The sequence below is a fragment of the Scomber japonicus genome, chromosome 2 (genome assembly GCF_027409825.1).
Source record: "Scomber japonicus isolate fScoJap1 chromosome 2, fScoJap1.pri, whole genome shotgun sequence".
NCBI lineage: Eukaryota > Metazoa > Chordata > Actinopteri > Scombriformes > Scombridae > Scomber > Scomber japonicus.
In genome coordinates, this window is record NC_070579.1 from 28403990 (window position 1) to 28425638 (window position 21649).

Consider the following 21649-nt stretch of genomic DNA (forward strand, 5'->3'; position numbering starts at 1 on the left):
CAGTTAAGTTGAAATTGTGTGCAGTTTAATATGTTACCATCCTCCATTACCAGCCTGTTTAAACACAGATTATTTTCATAATCTATACATGGTTCATTTTGATGGCTGCAAAGTTTGTAACTAAACCAAAATTACAGCTAGAAGGAGGAAACTTATCTTTTCCTAATGCAAAATGTTCAATTTGAAGGGGCCACAAAAGCTACTACTTAAAAAATATGCAGGCTCTAAAAGATGATTAAGATGATAGAGGTGGTTCCTAGCTGGAGACATTCCCCTAATTTATAAGCACATCATTGCAGGACATTGCTACTTATGGACAGTTATGGACAAACTACAGACTGCATTAAAAAAACAGGTAGAATGGACATACATTGTGAATTTGAAATTGGAGTAAGTGAACCATAGGAGTGCCCAGAAATAAAGCACAGTGAAAACAAAATATTAAAAGCTCACAATAAACTAAAACTAACAACACATGGGATACACGGTTACATCCTTCTCCTGCAGGTTGTTAGGTTTAAGCGAATGGTTTTGGTTATGTACTGAAAAATTAATCCTATCTGAATTACTGCAGCCACAATTGTAGCTTCCCTATTCAACCACAGGGGGGCACCAGAGTGCACACAGTATTGAAGAATTTGCTAAAAACAGAGCTAAGACACTCAAAGTGCCTGTAATAGATGTGAACATGAGTTTATAGGTTTAAAGCAATTATAATGTTATTGTAGACCCGTGTGGCCATGGGAAACTTTCAGGGCATGTCCATGTCAGTGCAGATTAAGTTAAAGAAACACTGACATGTCAAATTTAGTAATGCTATATTTTTCAAATCCTTTCATTTTATACTAATCTCCTGGATTTTTTTTGTGTAATTTTCACACTACTGACCTGTCAGGCTGTGAGGAAAGCAGAACAGGCTACTGTTAACCACCTGCATATATCACAGCCAGATCTGAAGGGGGAAATTAATCACTGTCACATTCCAATATAGAAATTCTGATATATAAGCTATTGTCATCTAAAAGTGGGAACAGGACATTTCTAATAAATGTCATTATTCATGATGATTGATGAATTATGTAGTATAAGAAATCTGACACGTTTAAATGTTGTATATTTAGGCCAAATCATTTTTTTTAAATTACTGTCTTAATACACTGTTTCCTTTGAATAAATATTGATTATATCATTGTTTAAGACTGTGGGTTTTTTATGATTTATGCTGGTTTAAGGCAGTTCTAAATTTGTTCGCAGAGTACAAACAAGTTCAGGTAAAAAAATATTTATGAATCCCAGATTTATACATCAGAAGTTCGTATGCATTGTTTAAGCAAAGGTTTGTGCAAACGAGGCCCATTCACAAATGTGAAAGAGGCCCATTGTGTTTTCTGGGTTTTTGGTTTTCTTTTTGCTCTGTGTTTACTCCTGTATCCATGTACTACTCTCCAGCCTGCTTTTCCCTCCACACCTGCCCTGCATGAAGCCTCCTTAATGCTGCACTGGTCTCAGTTTCCCCCCAGACAATCACCTCCTCAACTCACTCCCCTCACCTGCTTTTGATCCTGTTTGCCTGTCATCTCCTGCATTTGGGTTCACCTGCTCCACTCTCTCTTTGACAGTAAGCCAGCTGGTGTGGTGGTCAAACAGTTTTGTGCAGTGGGAATTGACTGCTACTCAATAGACTTCTATTAAATTAGTTGGAGACATTCACAGTCTCCAGAAGATAGACACAAATGGTAGACCTGCTTTTTCAACTAGCACCATCAACAGGAATATATTTACATTTACACTTAGCTTGCTAACCTTTCCTGCTGTTCATAAAATAATACAAGAAACAGAGCGATACAAACAAAATAAATTAGTATAAACATATAAAGTATATCATCATAATAAACCTGTATAAAGTGTGATGTGCCACTATAATGCAAATTTGTGCAAAGTGTGTGAATACAAAGTATTTTTAATATGTTTGGCCTTTTGGCCCTAAAAAGTGTGTGTTAATGCAATCCAGTAACATTAGCATGCCTGGCTAACAAGGTCATCTGGAATTTCAGACATAAACTTTAATTTGATGCTACAATCATGTTAATTGTTCTGTTGTACTAGTCAGAGTGAACCTACAACTCATAAACTGCTGATCATGTGACCTGTCAATCTAATAATGATAAATTAGCTTGCCTTATGTCTGTATTGTCTGATAGTTTGCAAACACAATTACTTACTATGAGCTGTGCTGTAGGGTTCCCCATGTGATGAAAGGATGATTGAGGACTCCACTGGGTGTTATCGTCAAATTGCCATCCAGTACAAGCATTCCTTTCAGCAGCATTCACCATTTCCATGTTCACCAGGTTCAACTAATGTTGGACACAAAGGGGAAATAAAGCAGCAGTAAAGTCAGCTTTGCGATCAGTTTCTCTTCAGCAGCTACAGTACCATCTACTTAAACATTTTCCACTTCATCCAGGTTGCGATACTGATAGGCCCTGAAGCCATTGAAAGGTACATAGTGGCCCCAGTACTCCTCATGTGTGAAAAGTTGAAAACTACATCTACTTCAACATATAATCTTAATTAAACTTAATCTTACACATTCAAACATTTGAATTCATTTGATCAAAACATGTTCACACATCCACATTTGAATACTTCCCAGTACACAGAAGATTGTCTGGAGAAGTACCAAAAGCTCCACGATGAGTCGCACCTGGAAACAAAACACAGCATTACATCAAGATATACATTTCAAGGTCCAATTACTTTACAACTGTCAGAGATGCTTCCAAAGCATAGACATCAACCCAAATATGCTGCTTTATACAATATATGCTCATATAAAAGTTTGTGGTTGCTTTATTGGTCAGATTTACTGTTTTCAAAGAACTTGAAAGTTTTGGCCACTACTAGTTAGGGCTGGGTATCAAACCTAAATACTTTTTGGTATCAGTCAAAATGTGGCTGTACAACAGAGAATCTTAAAAAGTTGAAGTTAATAAAGCTGGACAAAGTCTGCTAGCCAGCAGATATGGATGTCAAAAATACAGGACTTGCAGAAAACATCAATGAATTCAACATGTTTGATAGGGAACTGAGACTGGTCCCTTAGGAAGAGTATGTGGACACAGCAGAACTAAATTTTATATGAAGAATATAAAAAAGAAGCAATAAACTTCATATTCATATTCACTGTAGCCCAGGAAGAGTGCATCACCAAGCACTATGTATTCCATCACAATACCCAGAGACCATATGTAGATGGCCTCTGAAAATGGGAATCCTAAAATAATTTCTGGAGCCCTGAATATGAAACAAATGTATCATACAGAATGAGGAACACTGTAGTATTTTAGCAGATGGCAGATATATCCTAAAACTAGTAGAATAATGAAGATCACCTGTAGTGTGTTGCTTGGTGAATTTCACCCTGCCTGGCTCCACAAATGGGAAGAGCAAATCCAAAATCAATTAGCGTCACGGTGAGGGGATGCACTTTACTATTCACCAACATGATATTGTTCATTTTTATGTCAGCATTGATTACTTTAATAGTCAGTGCATGTGATGCATTGGCCATCTACAAGTACAAAGATTAATGATGAAATTCACAGAATGTACCAACAATGACAGCTCTTTGAGTGGTGTGGTCTGATGACACTATATCCATACCTGTTGGAATATGCTTCTTACTTCATGGAAATACAGAGGGTTAAAGCCCCTCTGTTAAATAAAGTATTCCTTTAGGGTGGCATCCAGCATCTCACCAACATCAGAACACTGGAACACATCTGTGGTCTTTCAGCAGGAATGACTGAATGAACCTGATAATGTTGCTGTTGTCCAGGTTCATCCTCTTGAAGTAGCTCAATATCATAAACTGTAGATAATTCAGAACATGATAAGATTGATGCTTGCACACACATTATATCATCTCACACTGATTAACTTAATGAAGTAACTTAATCAGTCAAGCTGCAGCTGCAGTGTGGAACCTTTACAGCAACTGTCTCTTTAGTGTCCACTTTAATGCATTTGACTACTTCTCCAAAGCCTCCCTTTCTCAAAACTGTCAACAGCTCATAGTTGGTGGGTAGCTGGTACTGGGTAGAGTTTGTTTCCGTTCATGATGACTTTCTTAAAGATTGCTAAAAACAAACTGTGATGAAAGAGAAAAATAGGTTTAATTCATTTGTAATTGTCTCATTATAAACACCTCAGTGTTAAACTATCCTGATCCAAACTAGCTGCTGGGACTTTATATTCAATATCAAGCTATATGTTTTATTTTACACACAAATCAAGAGACATTAGTAAAAACTGAGTATTAACCTGCACTTTGTACTGATTGATTGAACTGTTATCTAGAAGAATACATCCTCTCACTTTCAATGAGTTCAATTTAAAAGATTATAGAATAGAGTAAATGTACACAGATCTTAATGTATTATATTCATAACTAACGGAATAACTGCATCAATTACTTGAGTTTGTTGTTGGATTTGTTGATAGGATTTTTTTTGCATTTAAACTTGAAGATATAAAAACTGTCATATGGAACATGAGTTATATAATATCACTATGATATTATGTGTTACAGCTATGTCATAAAGCATGGATCCAAAATGTGCAAATGAGTTCCTTTAAACGAAAGCAGCTAAAAGCCCTATGTACAAAGATATACTGTAGACAAATAACATAAGTCAAAGTACTCGAGCACAACATTATTTTTTTGTATTATTCTATCTATTAACTCAGTCTCGGTTTTAGATCCATCACAAATCCTTTTGGCTTTGGTTAAGACGTAATACTTCAATTAATCTGAACTCATGATATACCCTCAAATTACTGCTGTCTGGTAAAATGAGTCACTCTACACAAAAAACTAAGTGAAAGCAGAACAAAGCTCACTAGCTTGAAAAACAGAATGTAGTTGGGCACAGATTAGTGTTTAGAGCAATTTTAGAGTTATTGTAGACACATGTGGAGGCTTTCAGTGCATGGCCATGTCAGTGCAAATGAAGTTAAAAAACACAGACATGTCAAGTTTAGTAAAGTTTTACTTGTCAGGTCCTCGAATTTTATACTAATTTCCTGGAATTTTTTTGTTTAATTTTCAGGTATGTGATGGTTATATTTTACAGCATTTTACAGGTAGGTGCAATTTGATACAAATTATAAGAGAAATGGAATATGAAGTGAAGTGTGAAGTCGGTTTATATTTGGGCTCATTTATTTATTTATTTTTGTTGGTGGTGGTTGATGGTACTAAGTTCCTGAGTCCATTGACTCATCAACAGTGTTTTTAACAATACAGGTTTATATATAAGTACTTTTTGGAGAAAACAGGACTTAAACAAAACAAATATCAGACAATCAGATATTGACTAAACATGAGAGGAGGGAATCTACATGCAAGATAAAGCTGGTCTTAAGGGGATTAGTCAAGGCCACTTGACGCATAGATTTAAAAAAACAAAGCAATTTAAACAGATTGCCATGGGAGACATACCTTGCAAAATATGACAATGATGTGTAAACCATACAGTTCCTGTAAATTGTCAGTTGGTGCCAGAGTAGGATGTGTGTTTATGTATTTGAATCTGTGGCATCATGCAGAGGAATTAATGAAAAACTAAAATGTGGTAATGTAACAGAGTTACAAACACATGATGAGAGATTCAATTTATAGATTGGGGTAGTTACTGCAGATTTTATTCAAGAGTTTAGTGCCACCTGGTGGATTAAAGGGCATATTATAGAAACTGGATATATAAAGCTCCAAGCAGACCTGTAAACGTGGGCGTGACTAAGAGTAAAGAGTAGGTTTTCATTTTTGATATTAACAGTAGTATGCCACTCTACTGAAAACCACAACTTCAAACAGAGAGGAGGAAGTAAGTGAAATAAGATGAATAAGACGAGGCTGTATTCATTAGGCTAAAATGACCGTCCCACTCTCTAAAATAATTCTAACAATAAAAAAGAAAGCTCTGAGTGTGTCAAAAACATGCCATTTGGTGTTCATCAAGCACAAAGGTCAACAACTGAAATATGCACAGCGCATATTTCTGTTTTTGAAAACACTAAACTTCATTTCCCACAAACACTATTCAAGTTATATTTTTCATAAACACATGCGTCGAATGAGGCCCGCCTCTTTTCTGCGCCGAGGAATATGATTGTCTTAAAGTGTCTGACCTAAGCCAATCAGCACGCCTTTTTTTCTACGGGAGCATTCTGATTGGTTTGTTGCCTCACTGCACCCCACCCCTGCACTAGAGTGCCTCTCTACCCTGCACTTGGTGTCCTTATGTATTGTGACGGGCTCTGACAGAGATAGCAGCATTTTAACAAGGTAAAACGTTTTATGTTCTTTGTCTGGGAATACGTGAATGATACATAGTCTGCGTTTGCGATTACACAGAGATAATTCGAGTCTCTGCAGTGTTCATAGAGCTGTATCTTGTAGGCGCTTACATAATACTGAAGACGTGCAGTGTCAGTTTTGTAACTGTCCGGCTGTGTACTCTTCGCTTCAACTTGTGTCAGTGCTGTTAAAAACTGCTACACTCATTTTATTTAGATAATATTTCAAAGCGACAGTAGTAGTTGTAATAAGCTATAGCTCACTGTAGTGTGATTTGGGAATGCATCGTGGAGAGTGCTCACTCTTGTTGTGTCCATATACAATTTTTAGCGTTATAAGTCTGTAACTTAATAAAACCTATGATTGTATAGGAAACATTGGGGTTCTAAGAAGGTGTACACAATGAGAAGTGACTGATGTTTTTAAAATACTTTTCTCATCATATCAACATGACTGTATTATTGTTTATTCATATATATCCTCTTTATTTAAGGTGAAAACACTTTTAAACAGCCAGCAAAATGGAAACCAAGGTGACATCAGAACCAAAATCCAATGGTGTGAAGAACGGAGGGGCAAGGATTGTTGTGGATAATGATGATGAAGTTCTCAGGTATGGAGGGAAATCTTTGGCACTGGCACCCTTTACTATTTGACTTGTTGTAGAAAGCATTTAAACAACAGCCAAATGACAAGTTTTCATGCCTGTCCTCCTCCTCTGCTCTGTTCCTCTTCCATCTAGTCCGACTGACCTGTCAGAGATGTTAGCAGAGGGGACCAAGGAGTCCCATGACAGAGCAGAGAACTGCCAGTTTGTCAAAGACTTCCTGAGAGGCCGCATCAAAAGGGAGCTGTTTAAGGTTGGCCTTCCAAGGCATCTTGCATTTTGTATAAATATATAAGTATTTAATATAAGTTTTAATATTGTTGGTAAAAAAAACAAAAAAAACAAAAACTGTTTGCAGGGTAGGGAACCTTGCATAAAATACCCTTATGCACATCAAATGCACTTCCACAAAGAAACACAGCAGTAACCCTTTGGTTCACTCCTCCAGCATAGCATCATTTTTGTTTTTTAAGTTTGAAAACATAGCAGAAAAATGTTGTAAATGTCACTTTGTTTGCTAATGGGGCACCCACAATTGGGGCCACAGCCCAAAGGTGTTGGCGACCACAATTTGGAAGTATAGTGCAATGCTTTTGGCTGGTGAGATAGTGAAAGTGATAAGCAACTTAAGATATGAGACTGTCACTGTGACACAGTGTAGGTTAATGCATTGCCTTGGTTGCAACACTTCGTTGTAAATAATTTTGCCAAAGATATGTGCACATTGTCAGTTGTAAAACCACAATTCTCCAATTACCAGTATTTGGTGTGTAACAACTCCAAAACTTATGATTACATAAATCAAAAGCCAGAGATATGATATCAGACTATTTACCATTTAATCTGTGTGTCGGTGCACTTTTTATCCCCTCACTTATGCTGCCAGAGAGGTACTGCAGCTCTATACTTCGTCTACTCGGCCATGGAAGAGGAGATTGAGAAGAACAAAGACCATCCTCAGATCGCTCCAATCTATTTCCCTGCAGAGCTGCACAGGTGCGAGGCCCTTGGTCGGGACCTCGAGTACTTCTATGGAGAGGACTGGCAGAACCAGGTCAGCTGAAAGCCCTCAGAACCAATTACATAACACGAAGGATGCAAAGTGGTTGGCCCTCTCTACATCACTAAACCAGTTAGAGTTAAACTGAGAGTCAGACGTGAACTAGTGTGACTTTTTTAGTATTAACCAATGTATTCAGTGTTATTTCACCCAACATGAATATTCATTTTCTTTTAAAAAGATGCATCACTTAATTGCAATATAGTCTTGAAGTTCAAAGCCTCCTGATTTTCTTCTCTCTCACAGATCAGCCTCTCTGCAGGCACCAAGCCTTACGTGGACCGCATCCATAAGGTAGGTGAGCAGGATCCATTGTTGTTGGTGGCCCACTCCTACACACGCTACATGGGAGACCTCTCAGGTGGACAGATCCTCAAGAAAGTGGCCCAGAGGGCACTGAAGCTCCCCTCAACCGGCGAGGGTATCAATTTCTATCAGTTCGAGGGTATCCACAGTCAAAAAGGCTTCAAGCAGCTTTACAGAAGCAGGATGAACGAGTTGGAAATGGACACTGAGACCAAGGAGAGGATTGTAGAAGAATCCAACAAGGCGTTTGGCTTTAACATGATGGTGAGGAAGCACAGAGGATTATAGAAAACAATAGATGTGCACAAAAATCATGATGATAAAGAAATGTGAAGAAAAAGGCATAACCGATTTCAGAGATGAAAAAATTGTTGACAAAAATATACTTTGGATTTGTAAACAGGTATTCACAGAACTTGAAGAGATTGGGAGGACCATCAAAGAGGAAGTCCAAGATGCAGGTTTGGGACACAGTCATGCTGAAATTATGGAGGGAGGAGATATTAACAAGTGCCCCTACTACGCAGCAAAAATGGGTAAGACATCATTTGAAGAGTTTAGATTTAAAAGAAACACACTTTCCTAAAATAACAAATAAAAAGTTTTCTGAACTGTAAATGGGCAGAAGTGCCTGGCACAAATATGACTTTTACCAACTGTATCCCATATATTTAATGATTTGAAAAAATGGAAATGTTTTTTATCTTTTCAGCTCAAGTACAATGTATGAAGTTCATGCATTTGATTGTGATTTTTTTTTTGCGAAATTAGATGAACCATAGACCTTGGTTGTAAAAATAACAGTTAAGATAGTTTAGTGATGGACACCAGGTAACAGGACTGCCTGATTAACGATGTGCCTGTGTCTTCCTGCCTTGTTTGTTGTCAATCCTTTATTCTTCTTCCTTTATTTTCTCTCCATCACTCACATCCTCCATCTCATCTTCATAGCCGCCAGTGGAAATACCACCTATGCATGCCAGTTAGCCATGATGCTTCTCCGCCATCCACCCTGTCAGGTGGCTCTGGCCGCCTGGGTTGCTGTCTTCGCTGGGTTCACTGCCTGGTACCTTCTGTGAACTTTGAGACACTTGTCTGCTGATCACCTCTGAGCCAACAGTGGATGAGACTGTTACATCCTGCCATATTTAATCCAATCTTTAGATTATTTATTGTAGCAAACAATAAAGTCAAACTGTTGTGCTTAACATTTGAGGCATTTGCTTTTTGACGTTTGTAGTGTGACCATGAAAAGTCTGCTTTCTATTTTGTATTCAGTCTTAATGTGCATACAGGGATTCGACATGTTTCACCATTTTAAACTATTCAATTCACACCTTTCTTCCATGTGATTAGAATATAATTATTAGTTGAATGTAGGTATTATGAAAGTTAATTACATGTTATGTTGCTGCCTAAAGATGCACCACTGTGCATGTTTGTGTACGCTGTCATGCTTCAGGTGTGAGACTTCTGAATGATGGTTGAATCTCACCCCAAAATCTCTTCAAACACATCTGCGTATCATTACAAATAATGAATAAAATCCAATAGCAACAGGATCAGATCAACGGTACAGTCGGCATATGAAAACAGTCAGCAAAATGTAATGTACAAGAAATCTAGTTTAGGAGACAAATGTGGTCTTTAATGGTATCCTGTCCTGTATAGCAACCAGCAGTGCCTCCAACATTTTTAATTATCTCTGCCATGTCTTTCCAGGCAACCGGACAGAACCATTTTTGAAATCTTTATTTAAAAAGTTTCAGATTTTCCCCGAAACTACATGTTTCAATGTTAATTCTAAGATGCATACTGCTCAAATTCAGTCAGTCAAAACTCAAATTGTCAGAGCTTCAGAGGACAAAATCATAACTGACCTGTACATGCGTAATATTTATCTGACAAGTAAATGATATGCCGCTTCCTAGTTGTTTTTAATGTACTTTCCTTCATTACTTACCTTTTTTCAGTGTCCTTCTGCTTACTTGAACATTTTATGCACCCAATTGTGTTGTCTGTCATTGTTTTAAGATTCAACACAATTATTGTAACTTGTAAAAACATTTGGACAATCTCACCTGTACCAAGAATACTTTTATTATATTTTAGTCATTGGTTAGCAGACAAAAGGAAATTTTCATTCTCTTTATGTATTACTGCCAACACTGGTCACTTGGCATACTGTTTCCATCTAGCCATACATCCTTACTTTCAATCACAAAGTAAAAAACATGTTCACAGTGAACTGATCTAATATGTGGATCACTGTAATATTTTTAACTCTGATATCATCTTTCATGGAGAACAGGCGAGTCTCTTTAAAGCAAGGCTGCATTTGGAACAAAATAAATTACACTTATAGCAATAATAAATTATCTTAAACTGCCAAACACCTTCTCAAAACCCTGTTGGTCCACCACACGTCCAAAATAAGGTGAGAAATACAATGTCTCTGGGCTGCTGTATCTCTTCAGTTTCAATATCGTCTCATTTGCAGAGTCTCCTGTATCGCTAATGGTCATAACATCTGACACAGGCAAGTAGATATCATGCCGCTTGCCCCAGAAGGTGAGGTGGGATACTTTAAGTGTGGTCTGAGATGGATCCAGGTACATTATCCCCACCACCCTCCTGACAAAATGACTAGCAGTGTATAGCATGACGCCAGCAAACAGTGCTATCCCGGTTGTGTAGCCGACAAGAAAAGAGGAGATATCTCCCTGGAGGTAGAGGAAAATAACCGGGGGCAGGAGGACCACGGTGATTGCTGTTTGGATCAGTTTTAGCCTGGACAAGGCACTGAGGAGCTTAATGTGTGGAAGTTTATAAATCATATTATACTTCTGTGTGGACAAGTCCGAGTACCTGACCACACCTGTGACTTTAGGTATGAGGGGTCCACAAAAGCTCTGCTGGAAGGGTGTGTGTCCAGGTGAGTGAGGCTGTACACGATGAGATATCCGATTAGCTAGTAGACATGATCCTCTGGTAGTGGACAGGATGTGGGAGGTTAGTCTAGGTAGCAACACTGACCTCATCTATTAAAAAAAAGGAAACGGATTAAATGTAAATTAACTTAATATGCATACACACATAGGTGGTGGACAAAATAACAACACTTAAGTAGATGTGATATAATATGATTAATAAATTGACAGAAATGTTTCATTTTTTTCTTTACCACAACCTTATAAATATTGGCCCATCACAGATATATCATATTGGCAGATATTTATTTAATTATATAAAGTTGTATAGGCATTATTTTATATATTTTGGCCTTTTTCTTATTTCAAGTTTGATATATAGGTTTTTTTTGTTCTGTTATTTTTTATTTATAATTATTAAATATTAATAACAAATTCATTAAATGTTTCAGTGCACTGATGTCATTTTATAATATAAAGTTTATTGTTGAACTGTAAAAAATCATGGCCTCCATTGTATATATTTATCACGTGTTTAATAACCACATTTAAGAAACTTGAAAAGAAATTTGCAAGATTATGTATTCTGTATATATAAGTTTATAAACCAATATCGATATCAGGATTTTTACTCCTGAATACCTTTATCAGCATCTGACCCAAAAATCCTGTATTGGTCAACCTCAGCAGTAAACTGAATATCTTAAGGATTTGGAACCTAACCCTCTGGGAAACCTTCCACAACTTTCTGTTATTTTATAAACAAGATATTAATCAAGAATAATCGGCAGATGCATCCATGATTAATCAGCAGTTGCTCTTTTTATGATACGGTTGTGTAACAGTTACATTAAATGAGCAACAAACACAAAACAATGCACTTTTTGATTAATTCTCAGTGAACAGCCTTCACAATAAATACTTTATTGATGTATAAAATGACATTATGGTAAATCCTGCTGAGCTGACAGCAGCAGATAGCTTGTGTGGCTAATTATCCAAATGCATTATTTTCACACGACTTGCAAATAAGTGACAGCGATATAAAGGCTCACCATGGCTGACAGGTGTGTAAGGAGAAGACAGAAAAGACAGAAATAAGAATATTCCTCGTGTCCTTCTTTTCGAAATGACACTCTGCGCCGGTTGTGCTTCACAAAGTCGTCTTCTCATGAATGTAATACATGCTGCTTCCGCTTCTTCTTCTTCTTCCTCGAGACTTCTTAATGGTTGGCAAACAACGAATTGGCGCACTATCGCCACCAGCTGGTATGAAGTATTTGTAAAATTCATATCTTCTCAATTAAATTAGACTAAAATACTGCTAGGATTAAAAAACACTAATTTCTTGAGTGATTGTGTAGAATATGCATTAGATATAACTGTACTTTTATATTTTTGAGGTTCTGAATTTGTTTGCTGTCTTCATTTTATTTTTGTACCCTCTTGTAGGAAATTGGGATCTATCACCTTTAGATAGGCTATATCTTATTCAACATGTAATCAAGCAATGACTTGCGGTAACCTTGCTGTAATGCTGTAAACTGCATTAACAGTAACATTACATTCGACTGCACATGTTGGAGGGAAATGAGCAGGTGGATATTTTAGTCAAACCTACACTCATACTTAAGCATGTAAACCTATAAGCCCCGTTGAGTAATGCTAAAGCTAAGACTTTCATCAGGACATAGGCACAGTATGGCAGGAGAATTGGCATGATAATGAAACTGGATATCTACAGTATACAAATAGCCTATATGTTGGTGCTTGAAGGATGGTGCTGGAAACAAATGGAAGAAAATGTCATCACTCCTGAGAATAGGTTACACAGGTCTCAACCATACATTATGTCTAGTATATAAAACAGGCAAGCACCCAAACAGTCGGACATGTACTACCTACTGCACTGTAGAAAATAGGCTATACATCAAGAGAGCCCGCATAACTTGTTTGGACAGATGAAGTCATTTGGTTTACCTTGGTAATAAAAGTGATGCACCTGTCTCTCTCCAAATTTACCAGAGTGAATAAGAAGTTTGTTAATCAGGGTTCTGGCTGTGATACTTGTTGTATTTTGTGAAATGTTGTGTTTCCTGAAGTTTTCCCACCCTCAGGAGGACAATCATAGTTTTTTGTTTCATATCTGAACTATACCTATAGAAACATTGGTCTAACACATGATGGTCTCCCGGTCAACTATAATTCAATGACTTTTCAATCATCTTTACCGGTCAACTAGCTATAAACTGATGGTTTTTCAACAACATGCCATTTCCCGGGCAACTATAATTCAGTGACTTTTCAACATCAGTATCATCACATTGTCAACCAGGAATCAATGCTCAATCAATTATAATCATAACTGTAAATCAGTGTTATTTCAACGTCGCTGTTATCAAGAGTTGGGTTATTGTAACAGTGGTTCAACATTGATTTAGCATTGAGACTTCAATATCAACCATTCTGATGATTCAGATGGAAAATCAACATTGTTTCAATGACTCTGTGCTATCTGGTATAAACCACACATTGTTCCCTCCTCCTGTCCAGTTGGGGGTGCTGATGCACATCTCAGTTGGGTTTCCGACCACCTTTAAACACCAAATAAAAAGAAAGAGGGGGAAAAAATGACACTTGCCGCAGAGCAGTTATATCTGCCTCAGATTGACGTCTCAAGTCAAATACCTGCTGCATTGTGATACTTTGAAACCGAGTAGTTTCAGTTTTTTACACAGTGTGCTATTATCTAGTGAGCTGGGTGGAGCATGACCTTACCTCAGACACGGCTTTTGAGGAAAGTAAACTTAGCGTTAGCAGGTCGGACGGGCAGCTAGTGGCTTCTTCATCTTCTGTGACACCTTCCAAACAGAAAGACGAGAGAGGACGACAATGCTGCAGCTGGGTGATGAAGCCACTCTGTACTCGCTCGTCTTCGTGGTGGTCCTGTTGGGGACCCGGAGCCCGGTGTGGACAACCGTTCTCACCGCCTCCCTCTACCTCTTTCTGGCCATGTTCCGGTTCCCTCAGGTGCCGGCGACCCGAGCCCGACAGGTGCTCCACCCGGCCAAGGGCACGGTGGGCTCCGGCAAAGTGTCAGTGGTCGCACACCGTGGTGGCGGGCACGACGCACCGGAGAACACGATAGCAGCCATACGGGAGGTGAGAGGGGGAGGTGGAGAGGGCTGGGGTCACAGCAGGTAACAGCTGTAGTTACAAGGGGTGCATCACCACTGGAGGGTGACAGATGGGTGGTAAATTATTGGAACAAACGGTACAGGTGTGAATGTTTGACCCCTATAGTGAGAGGATCAAGTGGCTCTGCTGTGGGGGCATTTTGCTGACATGGTTTGGGTCCACTTGTCCCCTTAGAGCAGGAGTGTCAAACATGCGGCCCGTGGGCCAGAACAGGTCTTCTTTTCCTTCCTTCCTTCATTCCATCTGTCCTTGCTCCCTTTCTTTTTCTCCTTCCTTCTTCCCTTTATTCCATCTTTCCTTCCTTCCTTCAATCTGTCCTTCCTCCCTCCCTTCCTTCTTTCAGTCCTTCCTCCCTTTCTTCCTTCAATCTGTCCTTCCCCCCTTCCTTCCTTCAGTCCTTCCTCCCTTCCTTCCTTCAGTCCTTCCTCCCTTCCTTCCTTCAATCTGTCCTTCCTGTCTTTTCCTTTCTTCCTTCCTTCAGTCCTTCCTCCCTTTCTTCCTTCAATCTGTCCTTCTTGTCTTTTCCTTTCTTCCTTCCTTCAGTCCTACCTCCCTTTCTTCCTTCAATCTGTCCTTCCTCCCTTTCTTCCTTCCATCTGTCCTTCCTTCATTCCATCTTTCCTTCCTGTCTTCTTTTCCTTTCTTCCTTCCTTCCATCTGTCCTTGCTCCCTTTCTTTGTCCTTCCTTCCCTTTCTTCCATTGGGCCCTCGAATGAAAATGAGTTTGACACTCCTGCCTTAGAGAGAAGGGTCACTGCAAATCAATACAACGTTGTTCTGATTGGTCACCTTCATCTGAATAGTTTGATGAAGATGTAAATGATGTAGATCAGATGCTATGGTCTTCATGGTCACCAGATCTCAACCCATAGACAGTGCTCTCCATCACCATCATCAAAACACCAAATGAGGGAATATCTTTTGGAAAAATGGCTTTCATCCCTCCAGTAGAGCTCAGACTTGTAGAATCAATGAAAAGAGCATTGAAGCTGTTCTGGTGGCAGGTGGGGTCTTACTAAGACACTATGTTGTTTTCCCCCTGTAATTTGTCACCCCTTTATACATATTATGGTATCAGGTCTTTTGTAACCATGGTAGCAACAGTGTTACCATCACACACTCTCTGTCATTCGTGACTTGTCAGTGGTGTATATGATGTGTGATTGGACAGTACAAATTGTGTGACACTCATCAACACATGTCCTTTGTGACTGTAGTAATACTAGATGTTAAAAAAAATCCAATAACAATATATAATACTTTTTAATCAAGGACATAAGATTAAATATTGTTAAAGGTATCATAAAAGTCGTTTCCTGAAGAATTGAGACTGCAATTTTTTTTCTGAGCAGGGCATTTTGAATTTGAAAAATAAACTTGTCATTGCTCTTGTATGTACAGGCTATATAATGGAGACAATGTTTTTAAATTAGAACATTAGAACAAGGTGTCTTTTGTACTTCTACACTGCAATTTCTTGTTACCTTTCATCTGACAGACACTCATGTTGATATAGCTGCAGTATAGCCTATAAGAAATGTATATCAAATTTTAATCCAATGTCCTTTTAATGAGAAATTTGAATGATCTCTGTTTTCATTTTATAGTAGTTCTCTAAAGTAGTTTTCACAGTTACACAGTTGAAAGTCCATAAGTCTTCAGAAAATGATGATCACAAAAGTTGTATAACATTAAAACCTTGGTTTTACTTTATTACTGTATTCGTCCCCAAGGGGTGACTGGTTGTGCAGCAAATCAGCACAGGTTCAAACACAAAGCACATCTATTATAAAAACAGTGAATAAATACAAAAAAAAGCAGATGACACACGTTAAAACCAATTACAGTAAATGGTTTCAATATAAATATATAAATCATGTAAAATTTCAAGGTATCCTGAGCTCAAATCACCTTTTCTTCTTGAGCGTTTTTGTTAATGGGACCCTAGATAATCAGTTAGATCTTAAACTCTGGATGTAGAAGATGGGAGCTGTCATACTGAATGGATCTGCTTTCTTCAACAACCTGTGTTCTAGTTTGTGTTGGAGTTCAGGTTTATGATAACTGTCTGATAGACTGTTTGTTATTTCTCTATCCTGCATTAGGCCAATAAGAATGGGGCAACAGGCGTGGAGTTGGACCTTGAGTTCTCAGCAGATGGTGTCCCAATACTGATGCATGATGACACTGTGGACCGGACCACCAACGGGTTGGGGCCACTCAGCCAAATAAAATTTTCTGACTTGAGTAAACTGGACGCAGCTGCTAAGCATCGACTCAGGTGAAAGAGAGATATAGCTAGATATAACTTATAATCATGATTAATCTGATCTGACATCAATGTAGCATTTTGCTCTGGCCTACAACTTTCCATTCCTTACAACTCAAGCCTAATTTTATTGTGTACATTTTGGCAAATTGGCACTATTAAAACTGAAATTGTGCCAAATTAGCTACAGTATGTAAAAATGTGTTTATTCACAGGCAGGTTCTGGAGTTATAAGAAGGGGTTTTTATCACTATTTCTAACTGGATTTAAGGGTATTTAAGGATTTAAGGAAAAAACAAACATACATACAATATATAGCCTTTCTATACAGACACTCACAAATTATTACTTGCATTTCATTGTAATCCAGGCAAAGAAAAGTTATGTGCATCGCTGATCAAAATGAAGTGATTTATTTCCTAGGTGAATGGAAAATTAGCTTAAAAAGCTTGATAAGCACGAAAGCCTGAGATCACCCTATAACATCTGCATCCTGCGTTACCAGGGAGAAGTTTGCCGGGGAGAAGATCCCAACTCTGGAGGAAGCGGTGGAGGAATGCATCAGACTGCAGCTCACCATATACTTTGATGTCAAAGGTCATCCAGACGAGGTGCGGCCGACAAAACAAACAATCTAAACAAGGATTGATAACGTGCAACCTGTCTGTCATATTTGTCGATTTAATTGATTTGTACCCAGACAAAGGTTACATAATGAGGAGAACATGATTTGGGGATTATAATGGTACAAAGACAGATTGTAATGAGCTCCAGTACAAAATGATCTTAATATATCTGCAGGAGTTTAATAGGGTTGTTAAGCTGTTCTAATGCTGAAACAACTATATGATTATTTTAATTAATGAAGTTGTAATTATATAATCATTCCTGAGGGTGGAAACTAATTCCATATCTCATTACTTTTGTTTTTTCATTACTCTCTACAGCCTGTACCAATTGTGCCATTCATCTCTTGGTAATTGTATTGCAGACAAAATCAGGATTTCCTCTGAAATGCAACTCCCAACTATCACATCTGTAAACATCATGCATTACACTGCTGCATCAGTCTATTTATGTTGTAGTAACTCATTAGGATAATATATTGAAACATGGTTGATTAATTGATAATTAAGTGATCATTACCAGTGAGTCAACAATTACTTTGACAAACACTGAGACGTATTGTAAGGTGTACATAACACATGTTCCAGTTTTACTGTACTTTGGAACAAACCCCACAAACCAACACACACACATATGAACTTTTTTGAGCGCCACAACCAAGTGGCAATGTCCTTAGTGATAAATACTCTAATGTGAAAAGTGACTTTACTGTGTCAGTTACATACAAACTGAGCCAGAAACCAGTTGAAAGAAGCAGTGAAGTCACTTTCCTTACTCTGTGCTATTTAAACTGCAGTGTTTGTACCATTTAAAGCAATAGAAAGTTATCACACTATCAATATAGCATCAGTGTACTTTTAACTATTGGATGAGTAGTTCTTCAATCAGCACATTTTTACATCAATAAGGAATGCAAAGCTGCAGTAGTAGTAGTAGTAGTAGTAGTAGTTGTTGTTGTTTCAGACAGCGACACACTAGAGTTTATGGTCCACAAGTGTCTGTGACATACTCAGCTGCTAGTTACCACCAAGTGTTTGGAAAGGAACACACACATTAAGACACAAAGCCTCACACACACTGTAAACAATTGACTGACCTACAATAACCATGCGGTTGTCCTCCTCTTCCAGGCAGCTGCAGCCCTTACAGCCTTGTATAAGAAACATGCAGTCCTCTACAACAGCAGCATTGTCTGCTCCTTTGAGCCCAAAGTCATCTACAGGGTAAGAGGTCACCTTGCAGTATCTCAGGGTGTTCAGTAAATGTTAGTAATGACTGTACACTTACTGTAAGAACACCACCATATGCAATGGTTTGTTTTGTGTATAAATACTACATTACAGCAGGCTGCAGCACATTGACCATAAACTAATACTTCACATTGTTTATGATTGAGAATAAAGCCTGACCACTGTGGGAAGATGAATTTGTATAGCAAGCTGTTGTTTTTTTCACCAGTAGCAGAAAAGAAGGAAGGTGACTCAGTCTCAAAAGAGTTTGCATGTTTTCCATAAGTTCAGAGATATGACTTTACCACAATACTCGCAGTGCTCAGCTGAGATAACCTGACCTGTAAGGATTACCTAGACAACAAAAGGTCAGGCTTTCTGGGTAAAGTCACATTTGAATGTACTTTTCTGCCCACGCGAAAATGAAATGTAAATTATTTGGTTCATAGCCCTCAAAACTCCTACACTGTCTCATAGTTAAAACACTCCTGATTAAAAAAACTGAAATATTTGCTTACATCCCTATCATGTACTGTACTGCCACCATTCACCATGACTTAATCTCTCTCTCTCTGTGGCGCAGATGAGGCAGAGTAACCCAGATGTGGTCACAGCGTTGACCCATCGGCCCTGGAGCCTGAGCCGGTTTGGAGACGGTGCCCCACGTTTCTCATCACTGTGGAAACACCACTGGATGACACTAATGGACATGGTGTTGGACTGGGCACACCATCACGTGCTGTGGAAGCTCTGTGGCATCTCAGCATTCCTGATACAGAAGAACTTTGTCTCACCGTGAGTTTTCCACAGCTGAGACCAAAACAGTCATACACACTCATCATAACTAATTCTGTTGTCCTATTAACGTTACGAGAGACACTGGTTTTCTATGTGCTGTCTGCAGGGACTACGTGCAGTACTGGGCCCAGAGAGGGGTGGAGGTGGTAGCCTGGACGGTCAACACAAAGGTGGAGAAAGAGTATTACCAAGAGCTGCTGCAAGTCAACTACATCACAGACAGCCTTGTGGAAGACTGTGACCCCCATTACTGACACTCACGTGAATCCAGCACGCATAATACATACTCCAAGTTCAAATGAATCAATCAAAAGAATCAAATGAAAAGAATATATCACCCATGTGGTGGCATCAGGCAAGAAAACATATACCATTTATTTATTTCCATGTATACTATGATTACTGTTTGTGTGTGTGTGTATGCGAGCATGTATGTTTATATTTGGATGTTTCCAGAGAATAGTATACTTACCAGACAGGGTGCCATACTCAATAACAAGAGGCCAAGTCAGGTTTTTTTCTGATTGAATTAATTTAATGATATGATGAATTCACTCAAACATGTTGAGGTACCTGACATGCATTTATAAACCTTTTAATACAATGTGTTGGTAATACCTGTCTATAATAGACCAGAATCAAGTGTACTGTATTAACCAACTCAGGACTGCTTAGATTTTTTTTCTTCTTTTTGTTATCGTGTGTATCATACTGTCTTGTCCTGTTAAGTCATGCAGTTCCCATGATTTCTATCCAGAAAAGGCCTTTCGTCTGAATGAAACTACCTTGAAATTCTTTGACAGCATTTATTAATAATACAAGTAAACATTTTATATCTTTGAGATATGCACATATGAACCTATAATGTAAAAATACAGAAAGTTTGGCAACCAAATAGCAAGTTTTCAGGCTGTGTCAGATTTCAAAATGCAAGACTTTGATTTGCTTGTACAAAGTAGAGTGAATATCTGATCTTAGGTTCATATATGAATCATGCAATATAATTATCATACTCTTCAGCATTAACATTTTTGAAAAAATTGTCATGTTGTTTGAGAAACATCATTTTCTTGGCTGTAGACTGCTAACCTTTGCAACTCACTGTATCTGTAGACAGATACCAGAGATGATTGAAGCTATCATGAAATCATAAGATGATGTGCTCTTGTTGAAACAAAAGATGAAGAATTGTAATTGCATTGTAGAGGACATACACAAGACATAAGACACAGTCAGGTAACACAGAGTAAAGGATAAGCAATGGCGATAGAAATAACTAATTCAGGAGTGGGAGATTTTATGAGGCACTAAAGCTGTAGTGGATCTGCAGAAATGTGTCCTCAGATGACAGCTGACAGTCACAAAACAACATCAGGGCAGCTGTTATTCAGGTTATTAATTACACCTGTATGTGACAAATTAAATATACTGTAAGGAAGGTCTGTACACCAAACTTTGCTCTGAAAGATGTGGAAAAGACACCAGACTAGTTGTGATTAAAGGTTCTTTGATCTTGTAGTTATCACAGATAACAAAACATGAAAGACTCACTGTACTGTTTCCATTTGTCTTAAAATCTGTATAAAGAAATGTGACGTTGGGGGTAGACTTAAAATGTATCATGTTTCAAATGATGGATATCTCTTTTTGACATGAAGCTCTTATTTCTCATGAAACCTTGGGGCAGCTGAAACAATCATGTCCCACAGATCAGCTGTTTCTTTTGGTCTTATTCAGGAATGAACATCCTCATTAGATACATTGTCTCCCACTTGGGTGAAAAGAGGTACAGAACTGGCAATAAACCACAGTTACATCTAAATAAAATCCAATATAAATACAACTACAAGTGATTCAGCAAATTTGAAATGTCTTTAATGTGTTTGGGTTCACTGACTATTAACAAATCTGTCAATATACTGTATATACCACCACAAAAATGATCATTTAGGTTATTCAAATGATAGGACATAAAGGCTAGCATACTGTATTAGGGAGATGGGGGGGGGGGGGGGGGGGGGTGTCATTTTGGCACACGTTTCCTATCATGAATGTGACAAAAAGAGGGTAAGTAGTCCTAAAAAACAGGTGGTTGAAAAACTGATGGGTAAATGAACCTTAAGCTACCTTGTATGATATTGACATATGTCTACACTGCTCTGAATAAAGAGTGCAGATATTTAGTAAATTCATTAGACATGTGACAGCTGATAAATGCATCTTCCACAGAGAGGGGCCAGCTGTCAATTGTGGCCTCTTAC

General features: G+C 38.2%; 3 protein-coding genes across 4 annotated transcripts; 2 read left to right on the top strand and 1 right to left on the bottom strand.

Moving 5' to 3' along the window:
* The first annotated feature begins 6885 nt into the window (after nucleotides 1-6885).
* LOC128379372 (heme oxygenase 2-like) lies at nucleotides 6886-9444 on the top strand. The gene is made up of 6 exons (XM_053338992.1): nucleotides 6886-6977; nucleotides 7107-7224; nucleotides 7858-8025; nucleotides 8278-8601; nucleotides 8741-8873; nucleotides 9289-9444. The coding sequence occupies exons 1-6, from the start codon at nucleotides 6886-6888 to the stop codon at nucleotides 9414-9416; spliced, it is 963 nt and encodes a 320-aa protein (XP_053194967.1). The 3' UTR covers nucleotides 9417-9444.
* A 1163-nt stretch (nucleotides 9445-10607) lies between these two features.
* tmem186 (transmembrane protein 186) lies at nucleotides 10608-14126 on the bottom strand. 2 transcript variants are annotated; one of them, XM_053339009.1, is made up of 2 exons: nucleotides 14046-14126; nucleotides 10608-11378 (listed from the first exon to the last, which is right to left on the bottom strand). In XM_053339009.1, exon 2 carries the CDS (start codon nucleotides 11376-11378, stop codon nucleotides 10713-10715), a length of 666 nt encoding a protein of 221 aa, XP_053194984.1. In that variant the 5' UTR covers nucleotides 14046-14126; the 3' UTR covers nucleotides 10608-10712. The 2 variants fall into 2 exon arrangements, with proteins under 2 accessions (XP_053194984.1, XP_053194978.1); XM_053339003.1 differs by lacking the exon at nucleotides 14046-14126 and adding an exon at nucleotides 12323-12422.
* Nucleotides 13905-21220, top strand: gde1 (glycerophosphodiester phosphodiesterase 1). The gene is made up of 6 exons (XM_053338981.1): nucleotides 13905-14429; nucleotides 16571-16746; nucleotides 17240-17345; nucleotides 18492-18584; nucleotides 19174-19385; nucleotides 19495-21220. The coding sequence occupies exons 1-6, from the start codon at nucleotides 14160-14162 to the stop codon at nucleotides 19640-19642; spliced, it is 1005 nt and encodes a 334-aa protein (XP_053194956.1). The 5' UTR covers nucleotides 13905-14159; the 3' UTR covers nucleotides 19643-21220.
* Nucleotides 21221-21649: the final 429 nt, after the last annotated feature.

Bases quoted from the DNA above. Each gene is read 5' to 3' on its own strand.
- LOC128379372 (XM_053338992.1), top strand. From the start codon at position 6,886: ATGGAAACCAAGGTGACATCAGAACCAAAATCCAATGGTGTGAAGAAC. The intron at 7,225-7,857 runs GTTGGCCTTCCA...TTATGCTGCCAG, and splicing joins TCAAAAGGGAGCTGTTTAAG to AGAGGTACTGCAGCTCTATA. The intron at 8,602-8,740 runs GTGAGGAAGCAC...ATTTGTAAACAG, and splicing joins CGTTTGGCTTTAACATGATG to GTATTCACAGAACTTGAAGA.
- gde1 (XM_053338981.1), top strand. From the start codon at position 14,160: ATGCTGCAGCTGGGTGATGAAGCCACTCTGTACTCGCTCGTCTTCGTG. The intron at 14,430-16,570 runs GTGAGAGGGGGA...ATCCTGCATTAG, and splicing joins CGATAGCAGCCATACGGGAG to GCCAATAAGAATGGGGCAAC. The intron at 19,386-19,494 runs GTGAGTTTTCCA...TGCTGTCTGCAG, and splicing joins CAGAAGAACTTTGTCTCACC to GGACTACGTGCAGTACTGGG.